The sequence below is a fragment of the Typopeltis vanoorti genome, chromosome 8 (assembly GCF_054136105.1).
Source record: "Typopeltis vanoorti isolate ZY-2024b chromosome 8, IOZ_Tvanoo_1.0, whole genome shotgun sequence".
Lineage (NCBI taxonomy): Eukaryota > Metazoa > Arthropoda > Arachnida > Uropygi > Thelyphonidae > Typopeltis > Typopeltis vanoorti.
Window position 1 is genome coordinate 73300189 of NC_143556.1, and position 14535 is coordinate 73314723.

The 14535-nt window shown below is 34.1% G+C and overlaps 1 protein-coding gene across 2 annotated transcripts; it reads left to right on the forward strand.

Moving 5' to 3' along the window:
• The first annotated feature begins 204 nt into the window (after nt 1-204).
• Nucleotides 205-11832, forward strand: egh (beta-1,4-mannosyltransferase egh). Of its 2 annotated transcripts, none has more exons than XM_090397285.1 (2): nt 205-318; nt 9773-11832. In XM_090397285.1, the coding sequence occupies exon 2, from the start codon at nt 9810-9812 to the stop codon at nt 11187-11189; it is 1380 nt and encodes a 459-aa protein (XP_090253411.1). In that variant the 5' UTR covers nt 205-318; nt 9773-9809; the 3' UTR covers nt 11190-11832. The 2 variants fall into 2 exon arrangements, with proteins under 2 accessions (XP_090253411.1, XP_090253410.1); XM_090397284.1 differs by lacking the exon at nt 205-318 and adding an exon at nt 331-521.
• The last annotated feature ends 2703 nt before the right edge of the window (nt 11833-14535 follow it).

A 14535-nucleotide genomic window follows, 5' to 3' on the forward strand; every position in this document is an offset into this window, starting at 1 on the left:
TATTAAAAAAATGTTTGCCTAATTCAGATATAAATAACGCAAGTTTATTGTATTGTCACTTTCATTAGCGATACACTTGGTCTCATACAGAAATGTAACCAAATCTTTTTTGTACTGGGCGTTTACTTTGCACATCGATGCCCGTGAGTGACGCCACAGTGACTCAGTAATCTTACCCAAGGTACCTTGTGAGTGTCCCTTCGCCGGTAAACATGGATGGGTAGAGGAGGGCGTTGCTGTGAATTTCTAAATTTTTACGTTTGTTTTCTTCAATTTGGCCCAGCAAATTTCACCAGTTATAATTAAAACTTTAAGCAGGTATGTTAAGGATTACGTTTTATTAATTGTGAAATTGGAAAGGCTGTTTGATTTATCTACCAAGTGGTTATTACTTAACATTTAGTTAGTTTTATCTGAAAGCAGCATGTTCGAATACCGTAGCTGTATTAAAAGTCACGCTTGGTAGTGTGGTTCTGTAGTATGTGTGTTGTGAAATCGTACCTGGATTGCTATATTAACAGGTATTTATTTCCGGGAAAAAGTTTCGATTTTTTTTTTTTTTTTTTTGGTGAAATTGATATTTTCTGTCTTGAATACTAGACGTACGGTTTAGTAAGACAATTTTTATTCGTTATTGCTGTGTATATAACAGTTGATTTTTACTCGAATGTTTTTGTAATAGATTTTAAGTTTTTAAATAAATATTTGTTTGTATATGTATGCAGCGTTTGCGATATATATATATATATATATATATATCGCAAACAAACGAATTAACATAAATCTGTTTGTTTTTCGAAAGTTTTTTCGAATTTTAGAATATCGTTATATGTATAAGGGGATTCCAATTAGCTGTATACATGCTTTGATACTCGTATACGTAATTTGAGTATTTTTATTTATTTTATTTTAGTTTAGTTTGTATATATACAAATCAGTATATGAAGTAGATGACAAAATGTGCTCACAGGTAACTATAAGAGCGTTTCGATCATAGAACATATATTAATGCTCCCTCCCAATGTTTGTTCATTTGTATGTTGTCATTCTCAAACTTTCCACTGAAAGCGGTAAACTTTTATGTAATATGTAACATAAGTATATCCTAATTTTTCAACCGCACGTTAATTAGTAAACGTGTTTAAGTGCAACAGTGTGAGAATGACCGTGACATCTCAATGTGTATTATTACGCTTCACATTCTTATGAACTACATTTTATGCATCATCTGGATATGCTAATAATCGTGCAAATCATCTATATGAAAATCTAGCATCTATTCTTTGTGACACCAGCTTGCAACTTATTTTTTTTTTTAATGAGAGATGCATGCTATTTCAAAATGGTATTTCGAATTTCTTGCCAAACGTATTAGCATCTTCTAATGTGTTTGTGAAAGATAGGTTCAAGTTTTTATTGTCCAGGCATATCTAGATTTTTATATTTATCTGATGATCAAAATTATTTGAGAATAAATTCACCTGTGTGTGTTTAAAATAATTTTGGTATCTAAATGGACAGTAAAAATGATTTCTGAAAAAATCTGTTTACTTTCATGTCATCATTGCTATATTTTGTATTGTATACATCTCCTAGCAACAGTTATTTGCTGTTTGAAATTGGCAAGTTGCCAAATACTCTTCAGAGGATTACTTGTGATGCAACTTTTGTGGAATAGATACTTAACTGCATTTTTTACTGCGTGCTATGATTTTATCTTATTTATCCCAATTTGCAAACCACTTTCAGTGATACAGAATTAGAGGACAATAGTTAACATTTGCTGATGGGTTACATTACTGTCATACTAATATGAAATAATTATTTCATTTTCTGTGTTAAAAATTTAAATTTTTAAAAAAGGAATATATTAAAACATGTTTTTAGTGTCTATAAAATTGGGAGCACAACCTTTCTTAGAACCCCTCCCACAAAGAGAGAACCTCTCCAGTCTGTTGAGTGGTCGTAACAGCTCTCCTTACCATTATACCCATTCTGCAGACCTGGCAGAGAAAGCGACAACAGGACTTTTCTCTACCTGATTTGGAAACCTCATGAACAATTTTACTGCTATACCTTTAAATGGGGAAGGGTTTTGGTCTCTACAGTGTGTTCAGCATGTCCGTGAGGCTGTCACCCATATTGTAAGTAAGAAGAAAGGAAGCAGAAGCCTTAGTTTGGGAACCAAACATAGCAGCTACTACTTCATGCCTTCAATAGCAAGGTGGTGTGTGTGTGTCACTAAACAATGAAAATCATCTAATACCTATGTGGTGGTGGTGAGGTCTAGTTGACATTTCCTCCAACTAGGAAGGTGTATATTTGTGGCAGCAATACTTGCCAATATTGCAGGCACATGTTGATAATCTGGTTCATGCCTCATGCAATGATGCAACACTCTTGTTCCTAGTTGTCAGTGTTTTCTTTATTTTTAGCATCAGTCTTCTGCATCAAATTCACCAACTCTATGGTGTGTTTTAGTAACTGATTGCTCCCCACATCCCCATTGGTACAGTCTTCTTAGTTGTGAAATTATGTTATAACATCATGATCTTGATGATACAGAAGTGAGAATGAAACTTCACTTCTTTTTCCACATTCTCTTAACATGGGTTAAGAGAATGCTTGATGGTTGATGGAGCTGAGAATGAATGAATGATCAGCTGGTAAGATGGATAGTGTTTTTGGTTCATAAGTATTAACATAGTGTTGTAGTGGAGATGATTTTTGATGAAAGTGACTAATGTAAAATTTATTTCTGATGGCCAAATTACTCTGAATGTTTAATCAGTATTAATAATTTGACAGTATTTCTTACATTGTTAATGACAAAATTACAGATTTGTACTTTTTAGGGATAATATGATAGTTCCATTGTATAAGGCACTAATCAGGACACAGTTGGACTTCTGTGCACAGATCTGGTTATACAAGGAAACATTAGAGGGAGTTCAGAGGCAAGACTGTCTCAGGATTTTTGAATGTTGAATATACGGATAGATTAAGAGAACGTAGTTTGCAATTTTTTTTTTTTTTTTAATCAACTCCACACAAGAGGTTACAGGTATCTATTAAACAACTGTCATGTATGGGCAAGTGATCAAAGAGAAAAAAAAGGATCTCTTAATGTGTTTCCTGAAGGAGGTTATATGAGTTGGGGAAAGCTGTTCTAAGGAACAGAGATGTGTGGAATGAAGGAAGAGCATGAGAAGTTTGAGTCTGGAGCTGGACAGTATATGGATGTTGACTGGCAGTTGCTTGTGTTTGTACATGATTAGAGGGAAGTGGAGAAATAGAGGCAGCAATTCCGTGGAGTAGTGTCCATGGAAATACCTATAAAAAAAAACAGTGCAGAAGCTGAGCATCTATGGAAAACATTTCATGGGCGTCAGTGAAAGAAGAGTTCTCTGTTAAGCAAGTAGCTCCCTTCTGGATACAATCTAGCATTGTGATGGTTATTTTGGTGCCTCCAGACATGAGAGCAATAATTCAAGTTTGGGCAGTGGAATTTTTATAAAGTTGAGAAGAAGGAAATAATGAAAAAAGATTTTTGTAGCTAAAGATGCAGTGGATGTGTTTATGCCAGGATAGGCTAGATATGAAAGTCAGCCCAAGAAGGAAAAACTGATCTTGGTTGCTGGAATACTGTATTATCAAAAGTGAGGCATAGTCTTTCTTTTTGAAAATACAACAGTATTGTGTTTTGGTAGTATTAAAACTTGCTAAATTATCTTCATCCCATTCGAGAATGGCTAGAAGATCAGTGTTTAAGGCACTAGTCATAGAAGATTCTGAAGCTTGAGTCATTTGATTATAAGGTTTGTGAATTCCTAGCCTTGAAGTACTTTGGCATTGATAGAAAAATCAGATGAGATGGAAACCATCCATCATGACACACAGGGAACAGTTTCCTTAGCAATTCACTTGTAGAGAGAGATCATAAGATTTGACTGAGGCTGACATCCTGTCTTGGAAAGAAAGCCAGGATGTCAGCCTCAGTCAAATGTCTTAGAAATATCAAGAGTGACCACCTATTAGTTTCCAAATCTTTCCATTGCCTATGTCTAAAAGTGGGTAAAGTTTTCAAGAAGGTCTGCTGTAGATGAAGAATGGCATAGTCCATGTTGGTGTCACTAATTAACTGCTGTTATCAGTTTAGTTTTGAGAGTATTGAGGTGAGGGCAATGAGTTGATAGTTTGATGGCTGACATTTATCTCCCTTTTTAGGAATAGGAGAGTAGTATTACTTGAGGGATACCATCTTGGTTGAAAGATTTATTAGCATCAAAACCAAGTTTTTTTTTATATATATATATATATATATATATATATATATTCTTCTCTCGAAAGATCAGAGGAAGCATATCAAGGGTGGTTTGTGGAAAGTAGGTGGAGATTTGCCTTGGCTATCTAAACAAGATAGAGAACTGATGCCAAGAGGTCTGCCTTATCTTTAGAAAGTAGAGGTGGAAAAATAGTAGAGCAGTACCTTGGCAAGTGACCAGAAGGCTCAACTGCTATTTGAGTAAGAATAAAACTTTACATTTGATCATCACAAAGTTCACTTTAGATTTGCTGAAGATTTCTTTACAGTTGCTATGAGCTGTAGTGTAAGCTTGAGTGAGAGGTTGGAGTTTTTAGCTTGAGCCACTAAGTATATGTTGCATTTTTAGCTTTGGCATATTGGTTAGAAAACAAGGCTTGGATAAGGGTTTGGAGTGTGGAATAAAGGTACTCATCCCAGCAATAATAATTTCAATTATTAGAGATCAAAAAAGGCAGAAGCAATAAACAGTGGAAATCCTGAAATTATCCAAATGGCACCATAGAATATGAGGCTAAAATTGGCTGGGAAAAGGACAATCTCTAGGAAAAGAAACATGGGCAAGGTTATGGCGAGAGTTGCCAAGAGGATGAGGATAATTGTGTCAGTGGTGTATTTGGAGAAATTGCTGGTTAAGAAAAGGTCCAGGGCATTGGAAAACGATAACCTACCTACCCACCAGAATTCTAGATGTTTATCTAGAATTTGTGTTAGATCATTGCTAACAGCAGACAGTTCATTTTCTCTTCCAGCTTGAAGTTAGAGAAGGGTAGCAAATCAGAATTGTGGAGTGATTAGACCGTATGCAGTGGCATAGCTGGGGGGGGGTGTCAGCCTCTGGCAGCACTTTGAACTTTTGCAGTTATTCTAAAATACAGTCTCAAGAACTCAGTTCCAAATATTGTAATACTACTGCAAATTTTTCTCACAATTGCTGTAAGTGTTGCTAGTTGTGAGAGGAGTTTTTCTAAATAAAATTGAAAGAATTACCTACGTACTATGAAATGGACTTCGCCAATGTCATTGATGATTTTGCTAACAAAAAAGCAAGAAAAATAACATTCTAAATAATTGTTTATTTCTCTATACATTTCACAATGTATAGAGAAATAAACAATGTTTTAATTTATTTCTCTATACATTGTTTTGACTTTTTACCAATTTGTCACAAACCCTTGACTTTTTTGCCACATTTTGCTAGGGGGTGATGGTGTTTAACATCAGAGATATGGGAAAATTATGGCTCAAGCCAATTTGGTAGAATGAGTGGTTATACCCAGAAACCATATAAAGGTCATTGAGTATGGAAATGAAAAGATTTTTTGCATGTTAAGTGGCGAATGTATGCCAGAGGTGGTGAGCACTTTAGCGGCAAGTATTTGGCTTCCTGTCAACAGTGAATCCTTTGACTTCTCCACTGAAGTCAAATATATTGAAAGGAGTACTATATTTACTCAAATATAACCCCCCCCCCCCCAAATTAAAGTTAAAAAAAAATTTCTGCATATATCTCGAACGAGATATATGCAGGGATTTTTGGAAACTAAAGTTTTTCAGGAAGAAATTGAAGTTGATGTTTATAATTAAATACTCAGTATTCATTATAATTTATAATTCCTCACATTATAAAATGAATGCATTTAAATTTTAATTATCAACATTATCTACACGATTAGCTGCTCACCTTCATCATGCATATATTTACATTTTTTACTGACAATGTTTCTGCAATTTAACTAATTATTTCTGGCAAAATCATGTCCCAAGCTCTCAAAATTCAGTTGCACAACAGCTCTGATAATGGTCTCTTAATATTAATCCACCCCTGTGCAAATCCAGGATTGAGTAAAAGTCATTGCTGTCACTCCCACATTTCCTCTACTGGTTCCTTCTATCTCTATGCATATGATTGATGTGTTATTAACAGAAGATTGCGTGACTCGATGAAAAAGGCAAACTATTGATTGTCGAGTTGAAATGCTGATTTTCTTCAACCGAATTCCAAAATATCTGAAACTGACTGCCATAACAACATTCACTGTCTATTTCTTAAAGTTTTAAACTTTTTTGTACGAATTATATGCGAAACTTTAATTTTTTTTTTTCTGTAAAATAAAATCAGGGGTGCGAGATGTACGCATGGGCAAGTTATATTCGAGTACATTCATAAGAAGGCTTGTTTTTTCGTTTTCTTAATTATGCTTGATTATTTGTAATTTGTTTTGCCGTTTTTCTCTGAAGTATCACTTGGGTTGAATGGAGAAATCCCAGCAGAAATCTGGGATAGTAAATAACTCACTATAATATAAGTAATCTTAAGTTTCTTTGGAGATAAAAGGAATGGTTGAAGGAGGTAGAATTAATATTTTATTAATGTAGTGGGCTAGTGGCTGTTATATTTGTGGTTGAGGTCAATATAAAAGACATTATTATATTTTTTATCCTGTTAACTAAGTTTTTTTAAAATTCTGTATTGCTGTGAATGGCAGAAATGACTGATTGACTGATGCATATATTAGCTTGGGTGTGTGTGTGTTGGAGGGGGGGGGGGAGCAGGAGGTTCTTGTAGACATTGAAAGAAAAGGTTCATGTCAATGTCATCACATTGACATGAACGAAGGTATCATGAAAGAACAGGCAGTTGTCATTTTCTTATTCTAATATGAAATGAATCATAAGTTGGTTGACTCAGATGTACAAGAAGTGTCTAATGTGTCATGGTCAGGTGGCAAACACATGATCCACTTAGCATGGTCAAATTGTAGATTTCTGCTGGGTGAGAGCACACTTTTTTTTTCAAACATCTCCATAATCAGCAGGGGGGGGGGTTTCCCTTGCCAAAAGAAATATATAGAGTTTATGAAGAGCAGGAATAAAATTATGATAGATCAGGGATTAATTCCAAAGTTGCTTTATGTCAAACACTAACAAAGAATATGCAGATATTAAAACTGACCAGTATGTCAGGACTTCTCTGGATGACATTTTCTATACAGGATTTAAAGTGGGCCAAGTCTTGATGTATTTTAGGTTGTTTTCACTGCAAGAGTACTTTGAGCAAATCTTGGCCAGTTTGACAGTAGGAGAAATCATCATCTACTGAAGCTGAATCCCAGTATCTCATCTCTATTTCATATCATCATGAACTCTGGTTGTTCTTTTAAAAGGAAAATTTACAGATATGGCTAATGGCTCTGCTACCTTTTTCTCCTTGCTAACTTCTTGGAAGTATTTGAAAATAATGTTATCAACTGCCCCATAGAGACCTATGCTAATGTGGACCATTTATTTTCCATCTGAACAGCCAGTATCCTAGGCTCCATTCCTTAGACATCTTTTTGATCCTTTGTTTTTCCCTCTGTATTGGGAAACTAATGGATGGAATACACATGGCTGGAAAAATTCAAACATCTCCATAATTGAGATGGGGGTCTGGGCTAGGGAGAATGGATGTCAATTTAATGTGGCAAAATGTAAGGTTATGCATTTTGGGGTGAAAAGATGGGAGGCAGTTTACTGCATTGGTGGAACCGTGCTCCAGGAAATTGATGAGGCACGAGATTTAGGAGTGTTGGTGGATAAGGAATTGAAATTTAGGGGACACATTGCAAAAGTGGCCAAATCAGCTCATCAAATCACTTGGTTGCTGAAGAATACGTTGACAAGCAGAGACAAGCAGGTTATTGTTCCTCTGTATCGAGCCTTGATAAGACCTCATCTCGACTACTGTGCTCAGATTTGGTCACCTAGGTTTCTTCTTGATGGGGGGGAGGTGGAGAGGATCCAGAGGCGAGTGACCAAGATGATAGCAGGTCTGTGGAATGAACCGTATGAGAACAGGTTGAGGATTTGTGGGTTGCAAAAATTGGTTGATAGGCGGAGGAGGGGAGATATGATTGAGACATTCAAATTACTGAAGGGTTTCTATAAAATTAATTCAGAAGATATTTTTGAGAACAGGGCTGGTTGTGGGAGGACTAGGGGACATCCATGGAAACTGGGCAAAAGTGTGGTTAGTAAAGGTGTTAGAGCTGGGTTCTTTACTTTTAGAGTAGTGAATGAGTGGAATGCGCTCCCTGAGTCTGTGGTGGATGCTGTGACAGTGAATGAGTTTAAGGCGAGGTATGATAGATACTGTATGAATGTCGAATAGTTGTGATGAAAATGATTTGGGGCCTCCCTCGATGAGTCTAATGACTCCCTGGAGTTGCCCGTAATAATAATAATAATAATAATCAGCAGGATGGAAGAATAGGAACCACACTCTTCCATGCATCCATTCTTCACAGCATTATGGTATTTTAAAAACTTATCTTCATCTGCCTAAGGCAGATTGAGGCTACCATGAACAATACTTTTCCAGTCCAGTCTATTGCCAGCCAAATTATTTAAATTTCTGTAAGAGTTCAGATTCCCACAGTGAGTCTTTGGACTCTGTAGAGATGCCTCTTAGTAATAATAATACCCTTGATGTTTTCTATCCATTTTCTTCTAGATCTTCCTGGTAGTTTCTTTCTCTCTACTCTTCCATTTTGGAGAATATTTGAGAAAACTAACATGTCCATATCACTGTAACTGTTTTTCTATATTATTGAAATAATGTAGTGTAATTCTTCTCTGATCTGATTGGTTTTCATTTCAGTTCATGTTGTTTTATTTATTTTTCTCAAACACTTGTTTTCAAAGCATGCCAATCTTTTTTATTCCTTCTGTTTGATAACTCAAGTCTCTGTACCATATTGAACAATATACTTTGATTTTAAGTTCTTTGGAGAGATGTATATTTTCCATATTTGTCAGTCTGGTCATAATAGACCATCTCAGATTTATCCTGTGTTTAATAGTTTCTTCATAATTTAGCCTGTCTGTGATCAATGTGCCTAAGGAATTGAATTTTTTTTTAACCTGTTCCAGTTTCCTATTTTTGTATTTATATTGATTTTATCCAGTTATCAGTAGTTGTAAAATGATAACAGTGCAGACGTCACAGTGTACATTTTAGTTATTCATTGTATGCTCTCACTGACTTTTTCACCTAATGAATATTAGAATTGTTTAAAACAACTTTAGGCAAATTTCAGTTTCTTACCTATTACAGTTTGTTCTTTTTATATAGTTACTGCATTATCTGAGCCATCATCACTAAGATATACTGCAGAACAATCTTCAAACCTTCATTGTCTCAAGGTGGATAGAGTAGTCACGATTTTTTTTTTTTTTTTTAATCGGATATTATTATTTAGTTTTTTTTTATTTCCTTTCATATGAAAGTTCCAAAACATCAAAATCATAGCATGGCTCGTTTACATCAGTATATTGTTTTTCAGATAGTGCACTACTGTATTAAACGATTCATTGCAGTGATTTAATAATAGTTTGAAAAAATAAATGAAAATGTATTAAATATATTATCAAAGCATTATCTTAAAAAAACTGTTTTCATTTCAGAAAACTGGTGCTTAAAACTGTGGACAGCATTCTCAAAATGGTTCTGAATAGTCAAACAAAGCATGCACTCCATTGCATTCTGTGCCTTAGCATCATAATTCTTTTTGAAGTGTTCACTGGTGGCATTCATCTGTGGAAGTTCAGCTATGAAGATATGGACCCATTAGTAGAATATGGATATTTAGGATCATTAGTTTTGTATCTTCTTCGCATCATAACACTGTTATCTCTTCCTCAGTGCATATGTAACTGTCTTGGTCTTCTCCTGTATAATGCTTTTCCAGAAAAAATAGCACTTAAAGGATCACCACTACTTGCTCCATTTATTTGTTTCAGAACAGTAACTAGAGGAGATTATCCTAAGTTGGTGAAAGACAATGTCCTTCGTAATATGAATACATGTTTAGATGTTGGTCTTGAAAACTTCATAATGCAAATTGTTACAGATAAAGCCATTAATTTGCCAAAGCATGCAAGAATAGAAGAAGTTGTTGTTCCATCCACTTACCAGCCAAAAAGTGGGGCTCTTTTTAAAGCTCGAGCGCTACAGTATTGTCTAGAAGATGACATAAATATTCTTAATGACACAGATTGGATTGTTCACTTAGATGAAGAGACAATTATAACAGAAAATGCTGTCAGAGGAATTCTAAATTTTGCATTTGATGGAAAATATCATTTTGGTCAAGGGCTGATTACATATGCAAATGAAAATGTAATCAATTGGATCACAACTCTTGCAGATACTTTCCGTGTTGCAGATGATATGGGTAAATTGAGGTTCCAGTTTCAAATGTTTCACCGTCCTCTCTTCAGCTGGAAAGGTTCCTATGTCGTTAGTCAAGCAGGTGCTGAAAGAAAAGTATCATATGATCATGGCTTAAATGGTTCAGTTGCTGAAGACTGTTATTTCAGCATGATTGCTTACAAAGAAGGCTATATGTTTAACTTCATTGAGGGTGAAATGTGGGAGAAAAGTCCATTCACTATCTCAGACTTCTTGCAGCAGCGCAAGCGTTGGATGCAAGGAATATTTCTTGTTGTGCATAGTTCTGCTATACCTTTTAGAAATAAACTATTTCTTGCAATGTCTTTATATTCTTGGGTAACACTTCCACTAACAACATCAAATATTGTAATAACAGCCTTGTTTCCCATTCCCTGCTGGCAGTTAATTAATTTTCTGTGTGCCTTTGCTGGTGCCGTCAACATATATATGTACATCTTTGGTGTTGTCAAATCATTTAGCCTCTACAGATTGGGGTTAATGAAGTTCTTGCTGTGTGTAATTGGAGCCCTATGTACCATTCCATTTAATATAGTGATTGAAAACATTGCAGTAATTTGGGGATGTTTTGGAAATAAGTATCGTTTTTATGTTGTGAATAAGGAAACCAAAAAGCCAATCACGGTATAAATATTCTTAACTAGCAGTTGAAAAATAACTATAGTTTGACACTACCTCATGGTCAACCCTGTTAACAAATTTGACTATTGGTTTCTGGTTATTGTTCAAGAATTAAATTACTAATCAGCCAAACTTAGTTCCGAAACTAATGGCACATTATCCGACTATTTCTTGAACATTTACTACAGAATTATATTAGAGATTTTATCATGCATAACTTTCAGTACATACCGTATCACTTAATGACTCACCTTAATCAACAGAAATACGTCCTTCATAGACTTTACCTATTTGGTGGATGTGTTGAAAACTTGCCATTGAATAGTATGAAAATGAGATTTGTGATAATGTTGTGATCAATTTACCAGCTGTGACTTTTGATGTTTTATTATTTCACCTGAACTTTATACAAGTCAGTTCTGTATATAAAATAGTAGTCATTTTTTGTTTTGTTTTATCTGTGCACATGTGTGAATATGTATACAGTTTAAATATTTGAGTAGCATCAGTGCATTCTTTTCACCCTAATTTATAATGAACAAAGAAGACTCACTGCTTATCTGCATGTTGCATCCATTTTTACATTAAAAAAAATGTTCTTTCAGTAGCAATTTTTTATTTCAAGAAATTAAAAATTCAGTTTTGAATCTTATGTTAGTACTGGTATTACTTTTTTTTCAAAATTAGTAGCCAAAAACGTAATCATATGTTGCTAGATGATTTTTTTTTGCCCTGGACATTTAAGGAAGAATAACCATGGTCATCTTAAACAACAAATTATATAGAATAGTCTCTTCAGTACACTTATCTTGTTTGATATTATATAAAGAATAACGAATGCAGCTCAGCCATTCTAGTTTATCATTTAAAAAAAAAAAAGTCTTGTATGAAATTACTTTCCATTTTTGGAATTATGGATAAAATATGTCATTAAATTCATATTGAATACTCTGGTAATTTTTGAAGGAAAGATCTGAGGTATTAGTTTGAGCATTTATTTATTAAAGTAAGATAATAAAAAAAAAACTTCTAACCAAAGAGAAATTGTATTTAGCACTGGAATGTTTCTAATTTCATAATTACTCTGAGTTACCTTGGTACATACCATACTGGAAAATTGTTAGGGAAATTTCTCTTTCATTATAACCTTTTAAAGGATATCTGCCGATATTATTAGCTATTTTAAACCTTAATGCATTCTCCTTAGATATCAGGAAGAAATCCAAAATACCCTAATAGTTCAAGTAGCCAGGATGTGCACTGTTACTTGAAAAAGCCTTGATAATTATTTTTATTATTATTCTTTTTTGTTTTCCAAGCAATTTCCTCAGAATAATCAGTTAGTAGTTTTAGCTGACACTACACATATTATTTATTTATTTTTTTAAATAAGATTTAAGTAGTTATCTGTTGATTTATTTGACTAAACATTTTTGTCTTACTTCCCTAAAGTTAAATAGTAATGGAAAGAGGCTAGGCAACCAGATAACCTTAAATTTTTCATTATGTGACTTGTGGTTTGAAGTTTCTAGAATTTTAAAACTTCATAGTTAGCACACTATGACACTAGTTTTATCTTTGAGTTTATTATTACACTAGTTTTCCACAATTAGGCATACATTTAAGACCATTTTCCATATAACAAGATTTAAGTATTTTGTACAATTTAAGGCTCTGGCAGGCCAGTGAATTATAAGGAGATAACATGAAGTGCAAAATTTAAAAAATGTCTTTTTTGTCTTGCAGATGGAGAAATATTTTTAAATTTTTTTATGTTCCAGAAAACATGCTCTAAATGAAGATTTAATTATTTATTAATGAAAAAAAAATTTAAAAAAAAAAATTATTTCGAAAATTTTGGACAAATAATTCCAGGAAGACAAGCTACCAGGGAGATTTTCAGGTTGGAGGATGAAGGGGAAAATTCCTCTCAAAGTAATTTCTTAACTTTCATAAAGCTATCAAAAAGTTGTTTTCTTTAGTCATTACCAATCATTGGGTCCTATGGTAACATTTCCACTTCTTGAATAGCATCCATTGCATGTGCCTTTAACTGATGAAAATATCATCGATGCTTAAGATCAGATTCAGGCAATAGGTCTTACTGAGTATAGTGTTGCAAATGTGTAATACCATGTTTGCCCAAATACAGAGATATAAGGCAGTGCATGTCTAACATGTTGGTTGAGTATCTAGTAATTTCTGTATGAAACATTGGCCACTGATAATGGTTCACAGATGCTCTGTTAAAGTATAAACACAAATTCCCAAAGTTTTGTTGTATTAGCCTTGTTTTAAGTCAAAGAAGGATAGGCTATTCTGATAGTCTTTGTAGCTTTCTTGGCCCTTTATAAAATGCACATGCCACTCAAACAATTTGCATGCCGGAAATATATTCCTGCACATTTTTTTTTTTTTTTTTTTTAATCCAGATTCATAATGAATTTGTATTTGCTTGCACTTCAACATTGAATGATAGTGTTCATCTCCATGAACCTCTTTGAAAACTGAAACCTGCCCTTCGGTTAAAAAGACCCAGGTTGCAATTCAACATCCGATATTGCAATAGCATATGCATGCTTCTCTCCGAATGATATCCTTTAGTAGTATCCTTTCAACCAACCATACATTTTGATTGAGAAGACCGATTCAAGTCCATCTCATCAAGGTTGTGAGGAACATTTTCTAGAAGCTTTATCAACTGAAGCGAGTCATATGGTCTCAGAGGATGGAAGTTCTTCCTCCTATAAACTACTATCACCCCACATGGGTGATACAGTTTCTGGAAGGAAGAAAGAAATGCCCTGATGGTCTGCTTGTTTTAAGTGGCTCCTGATAACGTGCTGTATTACCTATTGTTTAGCTTGAAAAACAAAAATTAATTGGATTATTAAGTTTTCAATCAATCCAACTTCCCATTCCTATGGTATGCTGTTTTGTTACACACCTACAATACGGATTAAACTGGTATAGAGATGCATAACTGATGGATATGCACTTGCCTCATAACCTAAACTACCTTGATAATAACACTTAAAAAAATAACCCATCCATTATATAACTTTCGTGAATTTTTTTTAAGTGTTGCTGAATGTTCAACTAATAACAAAAATTAATAAGAATACAATAAATTGATTTTTTTCCTACCAAACATTAAGCTAATATTTGTTGGATAAAAAAAATCAATTTATAAAAGCTTTTTAAAATAGGGTAAGCCAACTAACCTCATACAAGGGTAGTATGGCTTTTTCCTCTCCTGTTTTTCATCTTAAAACAGGAATATGGGCATACTAGAAGATCACATACAATCGAGAGCCTTGTTTCAGCTGTAATTCAAAAATAGCCTCCCCTAATC

What these genes read in the sequence shown, in the direction of transcription:
- egh (XM_090397284.1), top strand. Translation starts at nt 481, where the DNA reads ATGTGTGTTGTGAAATCGTACCTGGATTGCTATATTAACAG. An exon ending in CTGGATTGCTATATTAACAG is followed by an intron (nt 522 to 9,772) that starts GTATTTATTTCC and finishes TTTTCATTTCAG; the next exon opens with AAAACTGGTGCTTAAAACTG.